Genomic DNA, 15,198 nt, shown 5'->3' on the forward strand with positions numbered 1-15,198 from the left:
TCTATGCCGGGGCCACACGGCAGTTTACTATCTATAAATAGTTAGTATTCTTATATTATTACTTAGTACAAACTAGACAAACATTCAGTATTTATTATAGTGAAATATGCTTGGCACGCACATGGCCGTTTAGTTCAATTATTTCAATTTGTACCGTTGCACATCGTAGCATAAAGAAAGTAGATCGGATGTAGTACTGAGATCGATAAATTGTACATAATGTTGGGGATGTTGCGATTAGATCAATTATTTATGACCGAAATCAAAGTATAATGGGCACGCTGGTAATTACGCTGGAATAAAGACATTAAAAGAACATTTTAGTATGGCCACTTAAGTTAATACATAATTACATCGAATTTGTCGGCAAATTGATTTATTTGGTTTATTCGGTAGGAATTTTTTAACGCGAAAATACCCGTAGCCGTATACTTTGGTATGATAACGAATTGTGCAACTAAGTAATATATAAAACAGAATTTTGTTTTCAAAGTAGATATATATTGGTTTTATTATAATTTCTATTTATCCTAACGATGACCTGATAATCGCATCAGCCGTTACCTGGCCACTGCTTAACATAGGCCTCCCCCATAAACTGCCATAAGGAACGGTCTGCCACCTGCAATGCATTTACACTGCGTTTGCCCGTACGGGGTCGCATTTCAAAAACCTTTCTTCCACATCGGTTGTCGGTTCTTCGAGCTATGTGACCAGCCCATTATCACTTCAATTTGCTTATATTACGGATTATATCAGCCACTTTGGTTTTTTTACGGATATCCTCATTTCGGATCTTGTCACGCAAAGAAACTCCGTGCATGGCCCTCTCCATAGCTCGTAGTAGTGTAGATGACATAATAACTTGTGTAAATGATTAAAGTTTCATCGATATCGCTCTATAATAATCTCCTAACAAATGCTTCATGTGATGAATCTATTAAACATTTAAATTACGTGTATGTGTTTTATTAATCTCTAGCATACCTAGTCTATTTACAAACAAGAAAAGAATGCAAAATGTTTGGCTTCTGTACAACGTGTGGTGACAGCCGAAACTATTTTTAAATTATGAAATAAAAAATATATCATTCCAATTCAATTTTATTATTAGTTTTACGTATAAAAAGATAATAAAATTTTCTATATTTTTTTTAGATTCACATCTTTTATATAAATGGAATATTATACATCTTACCAGCCGTTATCTGTCCACTGCTGGATATTGGCCTCCCCCATAGACGATCGTTGCCATAAGGAACGAAAGCGTTTCTTATTGCAGTATACCATTCGGGGAATTTTGCCAACAGTTGACCCCCTTAGGGTTTGCGACCCACACGTTTAAAAACACTGGTTTATTCCATAATAATTTAAAACTATTAAGATTATAGCTTGTTCTGTCTGAACTACTTATCTGACCTATAAGATGATACAGTAAATTCAGTCTCTAAGAAAACTAGTCTCTAGTAGTATTTATCGAAGCGAAATCGAACGATGTTACTAGACTATTAGAATTCATAGACATACATACATATATACTGAACTTATTACGGTCCATTTGTCATCAGATATTCAACGCGATTGGTTACTAGTGAAACAATGTATTACGGGATAGTTTCTGATCGGTCGGAAAATGTTTTATCATAAAATCAATTGTAGATGAAAAGTTATCATTAAAAAAATTAGCTCTCCTATCTCTAGAATGATATTTCAAAACTATTTCCATTAATAAATGCGAAAGTTTGTAACGATGGATGGATATAGACGTTACTCTTTCATGCAAACACTACTAAACGGATTTGAATAGTATTTGGGACACGGGCAGGTTATATCATAACTTAGCACATAGAATACTTTATATATTGATTCACGCGCGCTAGCCGCAGGATACAGCTAGGTTTAAAATATACCATACTTGTTTTTTTTTAAGGGTGAAAATGGTATGGTAAACCCGCCTGCGCTAACGGGATACGCTGGCGGGGCACCAGTGAAGGGTGATAGATGAGAATGAAAACAGGCCAGTTAGCTTATCATGATAAATTCATCAGAAATTAACCATCATAGTTTCCAGGGGGAACCGCGAGGAGGTCGACCTGGTTGGATATATTGCTAGCAATGGGATTCTCAGTCTCCATTACTAACAATCCCTTCCCCCCAATATACCATACTATTTTTAGAGGAATATTTTCAAAGACAATACATATTGCCTATTATATATTATATATTTCCTATCTTATTGATACTTTACTAATATCGTAAAGACCGAAGAAGGCGTTTTTCTGAGAAACAAAATTACTAACTCACTGGGTATTTATTCATCAAATAAATCTACTTTTCTTATTTCTTTTGTGAATTTATCAGATTATGTCATATCATCCATTATGAAAGTTCCCAATCATTTATTATGAAGTATTAACATTTCTACGCCAATTATAAACTTTCAGTTGATTGCCTAAATTACTTTCCGGACCGCTCGAGGCTAGTTAGTGTATTCGCGAATAATGTCTCATAAATACAGTGTCGGTTCAAATGAGTAACAAATTACGCATCCATATCGGAAATGAATCAGGTTACGTGGCCGTAGACGTAATAATTAGCATTTCAGTAATAGTTTAAGTCAAAAAATTGTTCAGGATTTATTCAATGTGCTTACGTATTAAATAATAATAATAATAATAAATGTTTTAGATATTGTTATAAACATACACACTTAAAACTAATCATCACTATAACTGCCTTTAATTTTCCAAGCTTGACAGGCAACCGCATTTAGGCTTTGGAGATGTTTTAAGAGGAACGCTACTGCCCTCTCTTAGTCGCCTCTTACAACACTCACGGGAAAAGAAAGGGTGACCTATTTTATGTCGGGACCAGTTTATAACAAAACTAATAAATTGTTTTAATTTATTAGTTTTAATTTATAAATTAGTTTTAATTATGCTACATATTATTTAAACTTAATACGCGGCATCTGATTTTTTTAATATAACCAATACTTATCTAACATGTGACTAATATAGTGGCATACAACTAATTTCATCATCTAAATGCGACCTGAAACTAACAGAGTTGAGTAGGCGTGTTATAGCTATCAAGAAATTAGCATGATTCTAGTAGCACGCATTCTAAAGTATCTAAAGCACACGTAATTTCAAGAAATTAATTCTATTAATTTACGTTACGCAACTAGAGAATGACATAGATGATACTTATAAAAAGTTTCATTATTCTAAATTAACTTTTTTTTTTGTTATTTAATTGTTAAGTATAAAAACATATATATTCATTGTACTGTACTCAGGTGGGCCGTCTGCTTGTTTGCAATTCTGAGTTGCATATATATATATATATATATATATATATATATATATATATATATATATATATATACGAGGTCTGTCCGGAAAGTTCGTATAAAAGTGTTCTGGAATGCGAGAAAGAGGAGTGGGGAGGCCAGGTAAGCGCAGGACCCCTTCCTTATGTCCCTAACAATGCTTCAGTTCTGGTCTGACCGCCGTGCGGTGCGAACTGGCTTGTCACGCCATCTGTGAAGTTACCTCTTAACGAAACCCCGTCGGCATGGAGCCCGCTTCCGTTGAAGAGCAGCGCGTCGTAATCAAGTTTCTCTCGAAACTCGGCAAGAATGGCCGTGAAAGCAAAGAGTGGAAGACATCCGGGGAACCACGAACAAAAAAATCAAGAAAATCCCGCTCAAATGTCAAGACAATGTTGATTGTTTTTTTCGATGTTCGGGGGATTGTCCATCAAGAATTCGTCCCTCCAGGCCAGACAGTTGATGGAAAATTCTACGTCGATGTGCTCAGACGCCTCAAAGCTCGTGTGGCACGAGTTCGTCCAGAATTGGCGCGAGAGGGGCGTTGGATTCTTCACCACGACAATGCCCCTGCCCACACCTCTCTTGTTGTCCGTGAGTTTTTGAGTAAAAATTCCATTACGGTGACCGAACACCCCCCTATTCGCCGGATTTGGCCCCGTGTGACTTCTTCTTGTTCCCAAAAACCAAATTGGTACTTCGGGGGCGGCATTTGGGGGACATAAATGAGATAAAAAAAGCTACGACGGGGCAGCTGAGAAACCTACAACCAGAGGACTTTCAAGGAGCCTTCTCACAGTGGAAACGGCGTTGGCACAAGTGCATTATGTCACAGGGGGAGTACTTTGAAGGGGATAAAATTGATTTACCTGAATAATTGTAAAATAAAATTTTTAAAAAACTTTTATACGTACTTTCCGGACAAACCTCGTATATATATATATAGCTACTGCCGTTCTCCACACATGATTTCATACTTTTACTTATTCATAATAAACAGGTAAATCATTGCTAACAACTGCTGATTCACAACACCTATGAAAATGATTAGCGGTTTTTGTACTTCAACTTAAAGATACGACTTAAAATTACATAGAAAAAAAATACGTTATCATTCTATTCCAATTTGTTACTTTTATCGTGTTTTTACGGAAATAGTTTAGAAATATTTAAAATGAGCCACCCGGTAAGTTATTGTACTGATATACTAATGAAGAAAATGAATGAGATCAAAATCTTCCATCTCACACACTCACTTTAAAAATAGAGGTTTTTTAACTCGATTATTTCACGTTTTTGTATGATTTTATTTCATACAAACTCTATCTTGATAATTACAAATATATATATATATATATATATATATATATATATATAATCACGTGGACGAAATCGTAAGTAGAAAAGCTAGCTAATAAATAATGCAAATTATATTGCCGCATTTCGTTATGAATTTAATACGTATTTATACTTGCATACCACATGCAAATAGCATAACTTAAGCTGATTCAAGTAAGTTAAACATATGTTCTTATTGTCTGATGACACTAAAGACTTATACATGAACACCTGTAGTGCGTTGTATATTGCAGGTGTTTTTGTAACTTAACACCAACGGTATTACAATAAAAGAAAAAATGTGGAAACATAAACGCGGCGAAAATGAAGCCCGAAGATGATGCTAAATCAACGACTCTATAACATTTGCAAATACTAGTCACTTTTGTACAAACCAATACACCAGTACAGACTAACACCCTCTGGTGTCGAAATAAAACAACCGGTTATGTTGGATCGTAAGACAGTTTCATTTCAGAACTGATTTTATTTAGCCTACGCAGTAAATTAAACCGCAGCGCCATCTAAATTATGACAACGCTATCTATTTTTCCGTGTGGTCCCGGCATAGAATGAGCCATCCTTTCCTTTTCCGTGGATGTCGTAAGAGGCGACTAAGGAAGGCGATGAATGGACAGCAGCGTCCTTCTTAAAACATGTCCAAAGCCTAACCGGGTTTTGCTAGTGCTTGAGAGGAGCTAAAAGGGAGGCTTATGTTCAGCAGTTAAGGCTGATATGATATCTATTGTTAGTTTGATGTCTTTTCATACAAGCATACGGCCCACTTGATGGCAAGCATTTATCGTAGCCTATAAACGCCTGCGATCTCAAATATGTCGCTTAACATATAGTTAAAAATATATCTATTTAAATATAGGTATGTAGATTATTGCTATTTTATTACAGTTACATATTTGCCCTTGGTTTTAATGTATTCGCCTATCAGTCATCAGGTAGTTAAGTTTGTCATTTAATATGAATACATACATACCTATATAGATTACTTGAGCAAAACGCATCGAAACTAAGACCTCGATTTCTCAAACCAGTGTTCAAAATACTTAATCAACGAGACGTCACCTAGTCTCTAATTAAAAAAAGCTGTAATCTCTTAAATTATGCTTTGTGCCATTTGCCTAATTTATTAGAATTGTGTGTTATGAAATTTGCCTGTTGTTAATGTATGTATTTATTACCTTCTATTAAGATTAAAGTTATTTCATGCGAAACATAATTATGTAACAATACCTCAATAAATAAATTAAATATTTTATTCTATAATTATAAGTACTATTTTTACGAAAGTCAACTCTAAAAACAATCAATTCTAAATAACATTTAAATAAATTATCGTTACACAAACGACCTCCTCCTTTTTTAAATAAAATAAATATGTTCACGACTCTATAATTCTTATTAGCCAGTCAGAGACATTTTTCAACTGTTGCCTTGCCGCCGTTGTTCGAATTATTAAAAAAGTCCCTCGATGTGTAATTTCCTTCGCCTTTTGTTTCAGAACACTAAGCGCCATCGGCAACAAGGAGAGCCGTAGCAGCGGTGATGCTGCACCTCCTCAGGACCGTCGCGAGAAGAATGATCCCGCCGACATGAACAGGGAAAACGTGTCTAATAAGATAGCGGCCGGAATGGACCGCTGGCAGAACACGCTCGAGGATATGATCAACCTCCGATCCTCCAATAATCAAGTGTTCAAAGACAATTACTGGGTGAGTTATTACATTCATAACCTGACATGCTGTGGGAATGGAATTGTTAGTAATGGGATCTAATTTCCCACCACGCGGTTTCCCTTTGGAGACTATCGTGGTTAATTCTTAGGGAATTCGTGACAATCGGCCAACTGACCTGTTTCATCTTCACCTATCATCCCTCACTGGTCCCCGTCTGCCTATATCGATAGCGCAGGTGGGGTTACCATTTATCCTTCACCCATTAAAAAAAAACTTATCTTGCTATTTCCTACGGCGTTGCCCCTGTGCATCAGTATATAAAGCATCCTATATATATATATATATATATATATATATATATATATATATATATATATATATATATATATATATATATATATATATATATATATATATATATATATATATATATATATATACACACACACAAATACAATATCATATTGAAGATCAGATACTACCGATATTGTATTTGATTTATGTTCTCCTTTATTTTGTTTCTCCAATAGTACTCGTTTTAGTCTATATTTAAAACAGAGCTGGAACATTTCCCCGTGGAGAGGTGGAGGCAGATTTTAGCCGATTTTGCCAATCTTTATAAAATTTAGTATACATATACTATATGGGATAGAGAAGGATATAAGCTACTTTTCATGTGGAGGAAGTGGCGGTTAAAAGCTAGTACCCTATAAAACTTACCCGTGTACCATATTTTATTCAAATCTGTTCAGCCGTATAAGTGTGATTGAGTAATAATGAAACTTTCACATTTTATAATACTATTGTACTAGTTTTTACTCGCGACTTCATCCGCATGTGACTAGCATAAATTATAATAAATACTGTTAAACGTAATACACATCTACATATAAAACTAAGCAAAATTTGTATTGCCTGTAGACCACCGATACACGTATTTAAATATGTTTTTAGAAACATACATAATTACGCGTACCCAACACCCAGATCAATACAAACAGACATACTCATATATATAAATGTTTTGTATTGAACCCGCAACCATCCGAATTGTTTAGACGATTATTATTTATCACTTTATTTATATATTTTTTTTTATTTTGGTTATTTTTTGTTTATTACCATGGTAGCATGAACTTACATTGATCGACAGGAATGAAGTGACATATGTCTTTATCCACCTTCTCTAAATTACTACGTGTTTACCTTATTTCTTACAATTCTTTATGTACTTACCTATGAAACGAAAGAAACTATTTATACGGGAATGACACAAAGGGTTCCGTGATTCCGTGCGGACTAATTCGCACATCTAAGATGGCACGAGTTCGCTCGTCTCTCCATATTAGTAGGTATTAAGATCACACGTCGTTAGAGACGAAAATAAATTACCTCCTCATAGTAATATTTTTAACACGATCCGTTTATTGGATGTAGGTACCTACTAACGAGAGGTAATCTTTTATTTTTTCTACTACATAAAAACCAAATATTATTATTTACTAGACTTTATCTGATTCGGGATAAGTTCACTGACCGGGGTAAAAAGTAGCTTATGTCTTCCATCTTATGTTGTATATGTATGCTAAATTTCATAGTAATTGACTAAGTCGTTAAGACGTTAAGAGGTAACAAACAAACACTTTCACGTTTATTATAATAGTAACGATGGGCCACATGAGTATACCAAAATTAGACCCGTTGATGTAGAGCAGGAGTCAGCAACCTTTTGTCAGGCAAGGGCCACTTAGTGACAAACTGAAGTTATGTAATAAAGAGGGTAATAAAAATGCAAAAACATTTTTTGTTTGAAAAATAAGGAAAAATAATTATAAACTTACAGTAGATTTTCAAAGAAGACTTATTAAAAAAATATTCACTGTTGTAAACAACAAAATAAAAAAGTTTCATTTACAAAACAGAACAAGAGCCACTGGTAGCCGACCGCTGAGATAATGTTTCGTTTATTACAATATGCCCAAATGACTAAATTTGTATAATATCTATAGCAAATTTTTGGTGTTTCGGTATTCAGTATGATTATAGGATATCACAATAACGCACAATCGTTCCTGCAAAGGGTATTTTTTTTAACGGGTGTAAATGAAATGGTCATCCCACCCTCGCCATCGATATACGCTCGCGATTCACCAGCAAGAGACGATAAGTGAGGATGAAATGAGGTTAACTAGCCCATCGTGAAAAATTCGACAAGAATTAACCACAAAATTTTCCAGGAGGAACCGCGTGGAAATCGACCTGACAAAGTATATTGCTAGCTAGGGCCTATTAGAGCCCATTTTTCACAATTCGTATTATAAAATTTTTGTCTATCTGTCTGTATGTTCGTTATAGAAATAAAAACTACTCGACGGTTTTAATGAAATTTGATACAATTATTCTTCATACTCTTGGGCAGGTTATAGTATACTTTTCATCACGCTACGATCAATAGGAGCAGAGCAGTGAAGGGAAACAGATACACTGTTACATCAAAACCACTGAACCGTGAGAAAGGACATAGGCTACTTATTTTACGAAAAACGACAGAAACGCAGACGAAGTCGCAGGCAACAACTAGTTTACAATATAATTTATGGAAACGCTGAAACATAATTTTGGGGTTTTGCTCGGTTACACAAAATTAAAATTAAATGTACACAATTAGTTCGCCTGTTCTTGTTAAAATTGTCTATAACTTTCTTTTATGGTCTTATTATCTCTCTGAATCACATAAAGTCAACAGAATGTTCACCGTCAACGACGGTTACACTCATAGTTATGACGATCGCTTGACGTAATAGAAAGAATATTGTTCTCACTGTGTGACACAACAGAGCAGCTAACCGAGTGAAAGCGAATGGATTTGTAATTGAGATAATTAAAGTTTTTACTTTAACAGTGGAAAATCTAAAGAGATGGCGTTATTTTTAAAGGATTTAAAAAGGAAAGAAACTCTCAGATCCATTACGTTTGGAGCATTATGTGCTATGCGTCGCAAAATCTACGTTATTTTTTAATCCTTTTAAAAACGTACATTATTAAATCGAAATTTAAAAAATGAAGTATGTAGTCCATTACAAACAGATACAGGTTGTTTTTTTTTCAAGAATTGAATAAATATTTTTAGTATTTGGTCATGGAAGTATTTTTTATAGGTGTAAGAAATATTTCTAAATGTCTACGCAAATTTTAAGGAATGGGTTACGTTAATTATAATACTGTAAATGTAAACCGATTAATTTATCAAAATTAGATGACGTGAAGATGTAGACAGATAATTTGTACAAATCAATGACCAGTCTATTTTGGCTAAAATTTAATAAAAAAAAGTACAGCTACAATGATACGAGTAAATATGACATCTTTCTAACTGAATTCAATACAGAAACATATGTAAAAAGTGTTAAATCCATTTTTTAAGTCTACTAAAACTATTATTTTTCGATTTTTTTCTACCAGTAGTATAGTAGATATGTAGATCAATATAAAATAAAATTAGAATAAATAAAACACAATTAAAAACAACCATAATAACTTTAATTAAAATTTCGTTATACAAAACAGGACATACGGATTTATAACAGACAGTTAATATTTCCTGTCGCGTTGTTTTTTTTTTATTCTATACGCTGCCCAGTCTACATCTCGTATAGATACATATTCTACATCACACGTGCCTCCCTAAAGAAGAGTCAAACGAATCTACAATATTAATAGAATCTGTACTACTAGCGAATCTGTGAAATATAATGAGCCAGCTATGTTCGGTGTCTTGCTTTTTCTCACTAAAACGATTCTATCTGTAGATTCGTTTGTCTCTTGTCTAAAGGCTGTCTCTAACTAAACATTTAGACTTTTATACTAACACGACACGTTCATCTGTTAATTTAATAAGAAAGGGGAAGAAGAGAGAGAAGAGAATTTCTCTCACCCAGAATGGATATGAAATTATTTTCAACATACTAATAAGACGCCAATAATTTCACTTTTATTCTTGTAGATTGTAAATTTTCCTTATTTTTATATATACTTATCTAAATTAATAATAATAGAATACAATTTTCACGATGACTATGACGTTGCATGAACTTGTATGTATGTCCTGCACACACTTCCCGAACGGAAGTGCGTGCGCTCGTCACCATTCAACCCGCGTTCGTTGCGTTTACAAATCAACACAGTTATCAACACGGTACAGTCCATTTTAAACTATACCATTATAGTGTTTAGATCCCTTATCGAACGCGGAGAAAGTTGTAGACTGAAGAAAGTTTATTGTGTGTTTTGTATATATATCTATTGGAGGTATAATTTAATCAATTGTTGTCATACCGTTGCGCGGACGCGTGACTAGTAGATCAATAATGATTGTCTGTCATTGAGTTTATTGACGATATATTTATGTAAATAGACAAAATCACGACATTTAATATCAATATTTACTGACATTATGAGTAGTGGAACAAATTTATTAGCTTTTACTCGCCTTTTTACATACAATTAGTATTTTGTTATATTTTGAAAATTCCCAATTTAAATTGTATTTAAACATTTTTTCAGCCATTTAGTCGTGAAATAAAATAAAATTAGAAGAAGTTAAAATGGATTTATTAAACGATTAACTTTGGTATAAATAAAATTATTTATTAATTAAAAGAAATACCCGGCAGACGACTCCTCTGTTAGTATAAATAGGAATCACGAGACGATAATAAAAGAAATAAATAGTATTTGCCTTAATACAGCACTATCTAGCAAATAAATTATATAAATATACGTAATAAAATATACAGCGCGCAACGTTATAGTCACTAAGGTGATTTTTGGAACTTCCCCAAATATTTATTTTCTCCAAAATGAGAAGATCTTTTTTTACTTTTAATCAAAAACTAAAATTTTGAACGTAACCACTAATTATAACTCGTAACGCTTTCTAACTATCAAACTTTACACACCAAAACTAAAAATTTACTATTCAAAATTCTCCATGAAATATTGTTTGCAAAAATTTCTGTAACAATATTATTCCATATCCTTTATGAATATGGGAAAATGTAGTAGTTTCCTAAAAATGCAAAAAAAATGCCAAATCTGGCATCACTGCACGCTACTTTGTCGTAATTTTACGCAATTTTACGCAATAGAAACCGAGCCGCTTCTCTGGTGTGATTAGAGATTATACGCATGTGACAAAAAGTTGTCTCGGTTTGTCATAACAAGTATTTTATAAACGATGTAGTGACGATTCGAGACACGTATCAGTAGATATTTAATATCAATTTATTCAATTGCACAAACTTACTCTCACTTTCGATTTTTCGGTTTTATTTTTATTAAAATGAACGTCATCTGAAATGTCAATTGAGTACAGTTTGTAATTATATTACTGTAAGTAAAAGACTCGCACTCTATTTATTAAATAATATTTATTAATAAATAAATAGAGTGTATTAATATTAATAAATAAATAAACCTAATATTTATTAATGTTTACTCGATTATCCTGCTCGGATTGTAAGAATTCTAGGAAAAAAAAACAAAACTACACCATATAACAGGGAGGCAAAATAAGGAACTGCAAAATTAAAGGCAATCCATAATTTTTTTTTTATGATGATTATTTTTGCTCGAAATTTCCACATTGCTAGGTCACTATAAGCGACTTCCTTATACAAACTTTTATTTGCTATTTTAATATTCTTAAGATGGTAACTATTTTTCAAAAATGTATTCTAACTTCATAAATAAATTTTTAAAAATAAACATAATTTTTACTCTACTTGGGTAAAAATTATAAGCATTTTCGTATAATCATTTTTATGAATTTATCGTCTAATCTGATATTAAATTTTTGCCGAAAAAAACAGGCAAATATACAAACTTCACATTAACAAAACCTACATTTTAATTTTTAATAACAATCAATTGCAGTGTTCTTTTGTCAGATCCACCGATATGGGTTGGCGTCGCGTCGTCTATCGGTTACTTTTATTAAGTAGAAATATATTACAATATGTATTCACTTTGTAATATGCAAATGATATCGCTACTTATGTTACACCATAACATGACGATAAGACTATAAACTTTCTATCGGTTATATAGTTTCTAATGCTATCAACGAATTACGCAAAAATATATGGCTTGAAAGTGTCGAGTTGAATGTATATCTTTAGTTTGCACGTAATATTTTTAAAAAAAAAACGCATAAAACAGGCGCATGTCACTTTGATTAAAAAAGAAACGTTCGTATGAAATCTATGCAACCAGTTCATTAAATCTAAAATTTTATACTGAAAATAGCTAACATGTTTTTTACGATGCCTATCTATATAGATAGAGACAAAATTAAAATATTTGTACACTATTATAAATTATATTTATTTTATTGTGATACTTATAAATATATAGGTACTTTTCAAGTATCGTCAATATAAGGGCTGTGCCGACTCTTAAATAATATAGTGATGATTACTTCCTTGTTGGAGCATTAAATAAAAGAATACAAATGGTTAAATATTACCATAATATACCGATAGTTGTAATAGCTGCTCAGCCAAGCAAAATGATTCAACCACAGATGTCGACAGCACTCCTAGTACTTATTGTTATGAAAAGATAGTAAATGAAACGTAAATTATTAGCACTAACCTGTTATTTTTTAAAGCATGTCGTACAACTTGAAAAAGGTTAGATAAATGATGCGAATAAAAAAATTACTAAAGGGGACATAAACATGATTAGTGATTAACCTCTATGAACTGTAATTCTTAATAAATAAAAAGTCCTTATAACTGTTCACCTCTCATCGGCGGTTGTCAACATATTTGACATTAGCAATAGATACGAGGTTTGTCCGGAAAGTACGTATAAAAGTTTTTTAAAAATTTTATTTTACAATTATTCAGGTAAATCAATTTTATCCCCTTCAAAGTACTCCCCCTGTGACATAATGCACTTGTGCCAACGCCGTTTCCACTGTGAGAAGGCTCCTTGAAAGTCCTCTGGTTGTAGGTTTCTCAGCTGCCCCGTCGTAGCTTTTTTTATCTCATTTATGTCCCCCAAATGCCGCCCCCGAAGTACCAATTTGGTTTTTGGGAACAAGAAGAAGTCACACGGGGCCAAATCCGGCGAATAGGGGGGGTGTTCGGTCACCGTAATGGAATTTTTACTCAAAAACTCACGGACAACAAGAGATCGATCTTGGCGCAAATTTTTTTCATTTGAAGTTCGTTTCTTAGAATTTCGTGGACCACGGTTTTGCCCAAATTAAGCTCTTCAGCCACCTGTCTGACCGTTAAACGACGGTCCCCATTAACACAAGTTCGAATTCTTTCCACGTTTTCGTCGGAATGTGAAGTGGAAGGACGTCCTGAACGTGGGTCATCTTGAACGCTTTCTCGGCCCTCTCTGAATCTTTTTAGCCACTTGTGGACGGTTGGTTCCTTCACAGCATCATCCCCATAAACTGTTCTGAGATCGGCAAAAATTTCACGGCCATTCTTGCCGAGTTTCGAGAGAAACTTGATTACGACGCGCTGCTCTTCAACGGAAGCGGGCTCCATGCCGACGGGGTTTCGTTAAGAGGTAACTTCACAGATGGCGTGACAAGCCAGTTCGCACCGCACGGCGGTCAGACCAGAACTGAAGCATTGTTAGGGACATAAGGAAGGGGTCCTGCGCTTACCTGGCCTCCCCACTCCTCTTTCTCGCATTCCAGAACACTTTTATACGAACTTTCCGGACAGACCTCGTACAAAAAACTAATGGTTCATCAGTTATATGCTACACCTACATACTTGTACTATGACTACGATACCATCATTCCATTTATTCAGTATCTTAGTAATATAATAAAATCGTAAATAAATGATATGTGAGTGATAATGTCTAAGAAAAAATAATATGAATAACTAAAACTAATAAAAGCAATACAAGTCGTAATATTACTTTTTATAATTTTTGTCTGCCTGTCTGTGTTCGTCCGTATGTTAACACTTATGAAGTTGTGTACAAAAGGTAATCAATATGAAGATTACAAGGAACAATTCTCAGCCACCGGCTTTATAAAAATGAGTATTTCTATTGAAATTTACAATCCACCTAGATATATTTAGAGCGAGGGCGATGAACTTACCTCTCATAGAGTTCAAGCAGTCAACATTTCTCTTAGATTGAACTACATGTGAACGTTACTATGTGTATAATATTTCTAGTCCCGAAAATCCGAGAATTTGACGACACGTCTTCCATCTTTCGTACATATATTATATTTTGTTCTGAATTCAAGTCGTACATTTAAAAAAATCGTATGAAATAAATATCCACGCCAGATCGAGTACTCCCGTTTTTTTGTCAGTTAAAAAACTAAATGAATTATCTACAAATAGCATAGTAGTACCAAAAGATAAACACTACCCAATAGTTAAACAAATGACCAAAAATTCAAAACAATAAAAATAACATGCTACTTATGGGAGTGTGCTGTGTTTTTCTTCATACAAGGACACATTCTTTACACGCTTTAAATAAAAAAAAAAGAATATACAAATACCTATTGGTATTGTTTTTGTTGGGAGCACGCTTGGGACCTCCCAAGCGTGATCCCAACGAGTGATTGTTTCCGCAGTTCACACCAGAAATATTTTCAATATGGAAGACCACTTAAGACAAAGGCACTTAAAACTTAATCTCTTACTCAAGTTATAGATTGTACGTATATATTTAAACCACCCAAAGGATGACTCAAAAAAGTAGTACAAGTGAATGCCACTCGCATCGAATCCACGGAAATTAAATTTTTCTGTATCTAACATCGATCAGAAATATAGA

The 15,198-nt window shown here is 33.6% G+C and overlaps 1 protein-coding gene across 2 annotated transcripts in view; it reads left to right on the top strand.

Moving 5' to 3' along the window:
• Positions 1-15,198, top strand: part of LOC113519515 (nostrin) — an 84,419-nt gene that overhangs the window by 51,737 nt on the left and 17,484 nt on the right. For both annotated transcript variants that reach the window (XM_026904640.3, XM_026904632.3), the window contains exon 2: positions 6,189-6,399. In XM_026904640.3, the coding sequence (XP_026760441.2) occupies positions 6,280-6,399 (120 nt within the window). In that variant the 5' untranslated portion in view covers positions 6,189-6,279. The remainder of the gene's footprint in view (positions 1-6,188; positions 6,400-15,198) is intronic.

This window comes from Galleria mellonella, unplaced genomic scaffold (genome assembly GCF_026898425.1).
Source record: "Galleria mellonella isolate WM207_F2 unplaced genomic scaffold, CSIRO_AGI_GalMel_v1 utg33, whole genome shotgun sequence".
Taxonomy (NCBI): domain Eukaryota; kingdom Metazoa; phylum Arthropoda; class Insecta; order Lepidoptera; family Pyralidae; genus Galleria; species Galleria mellonella.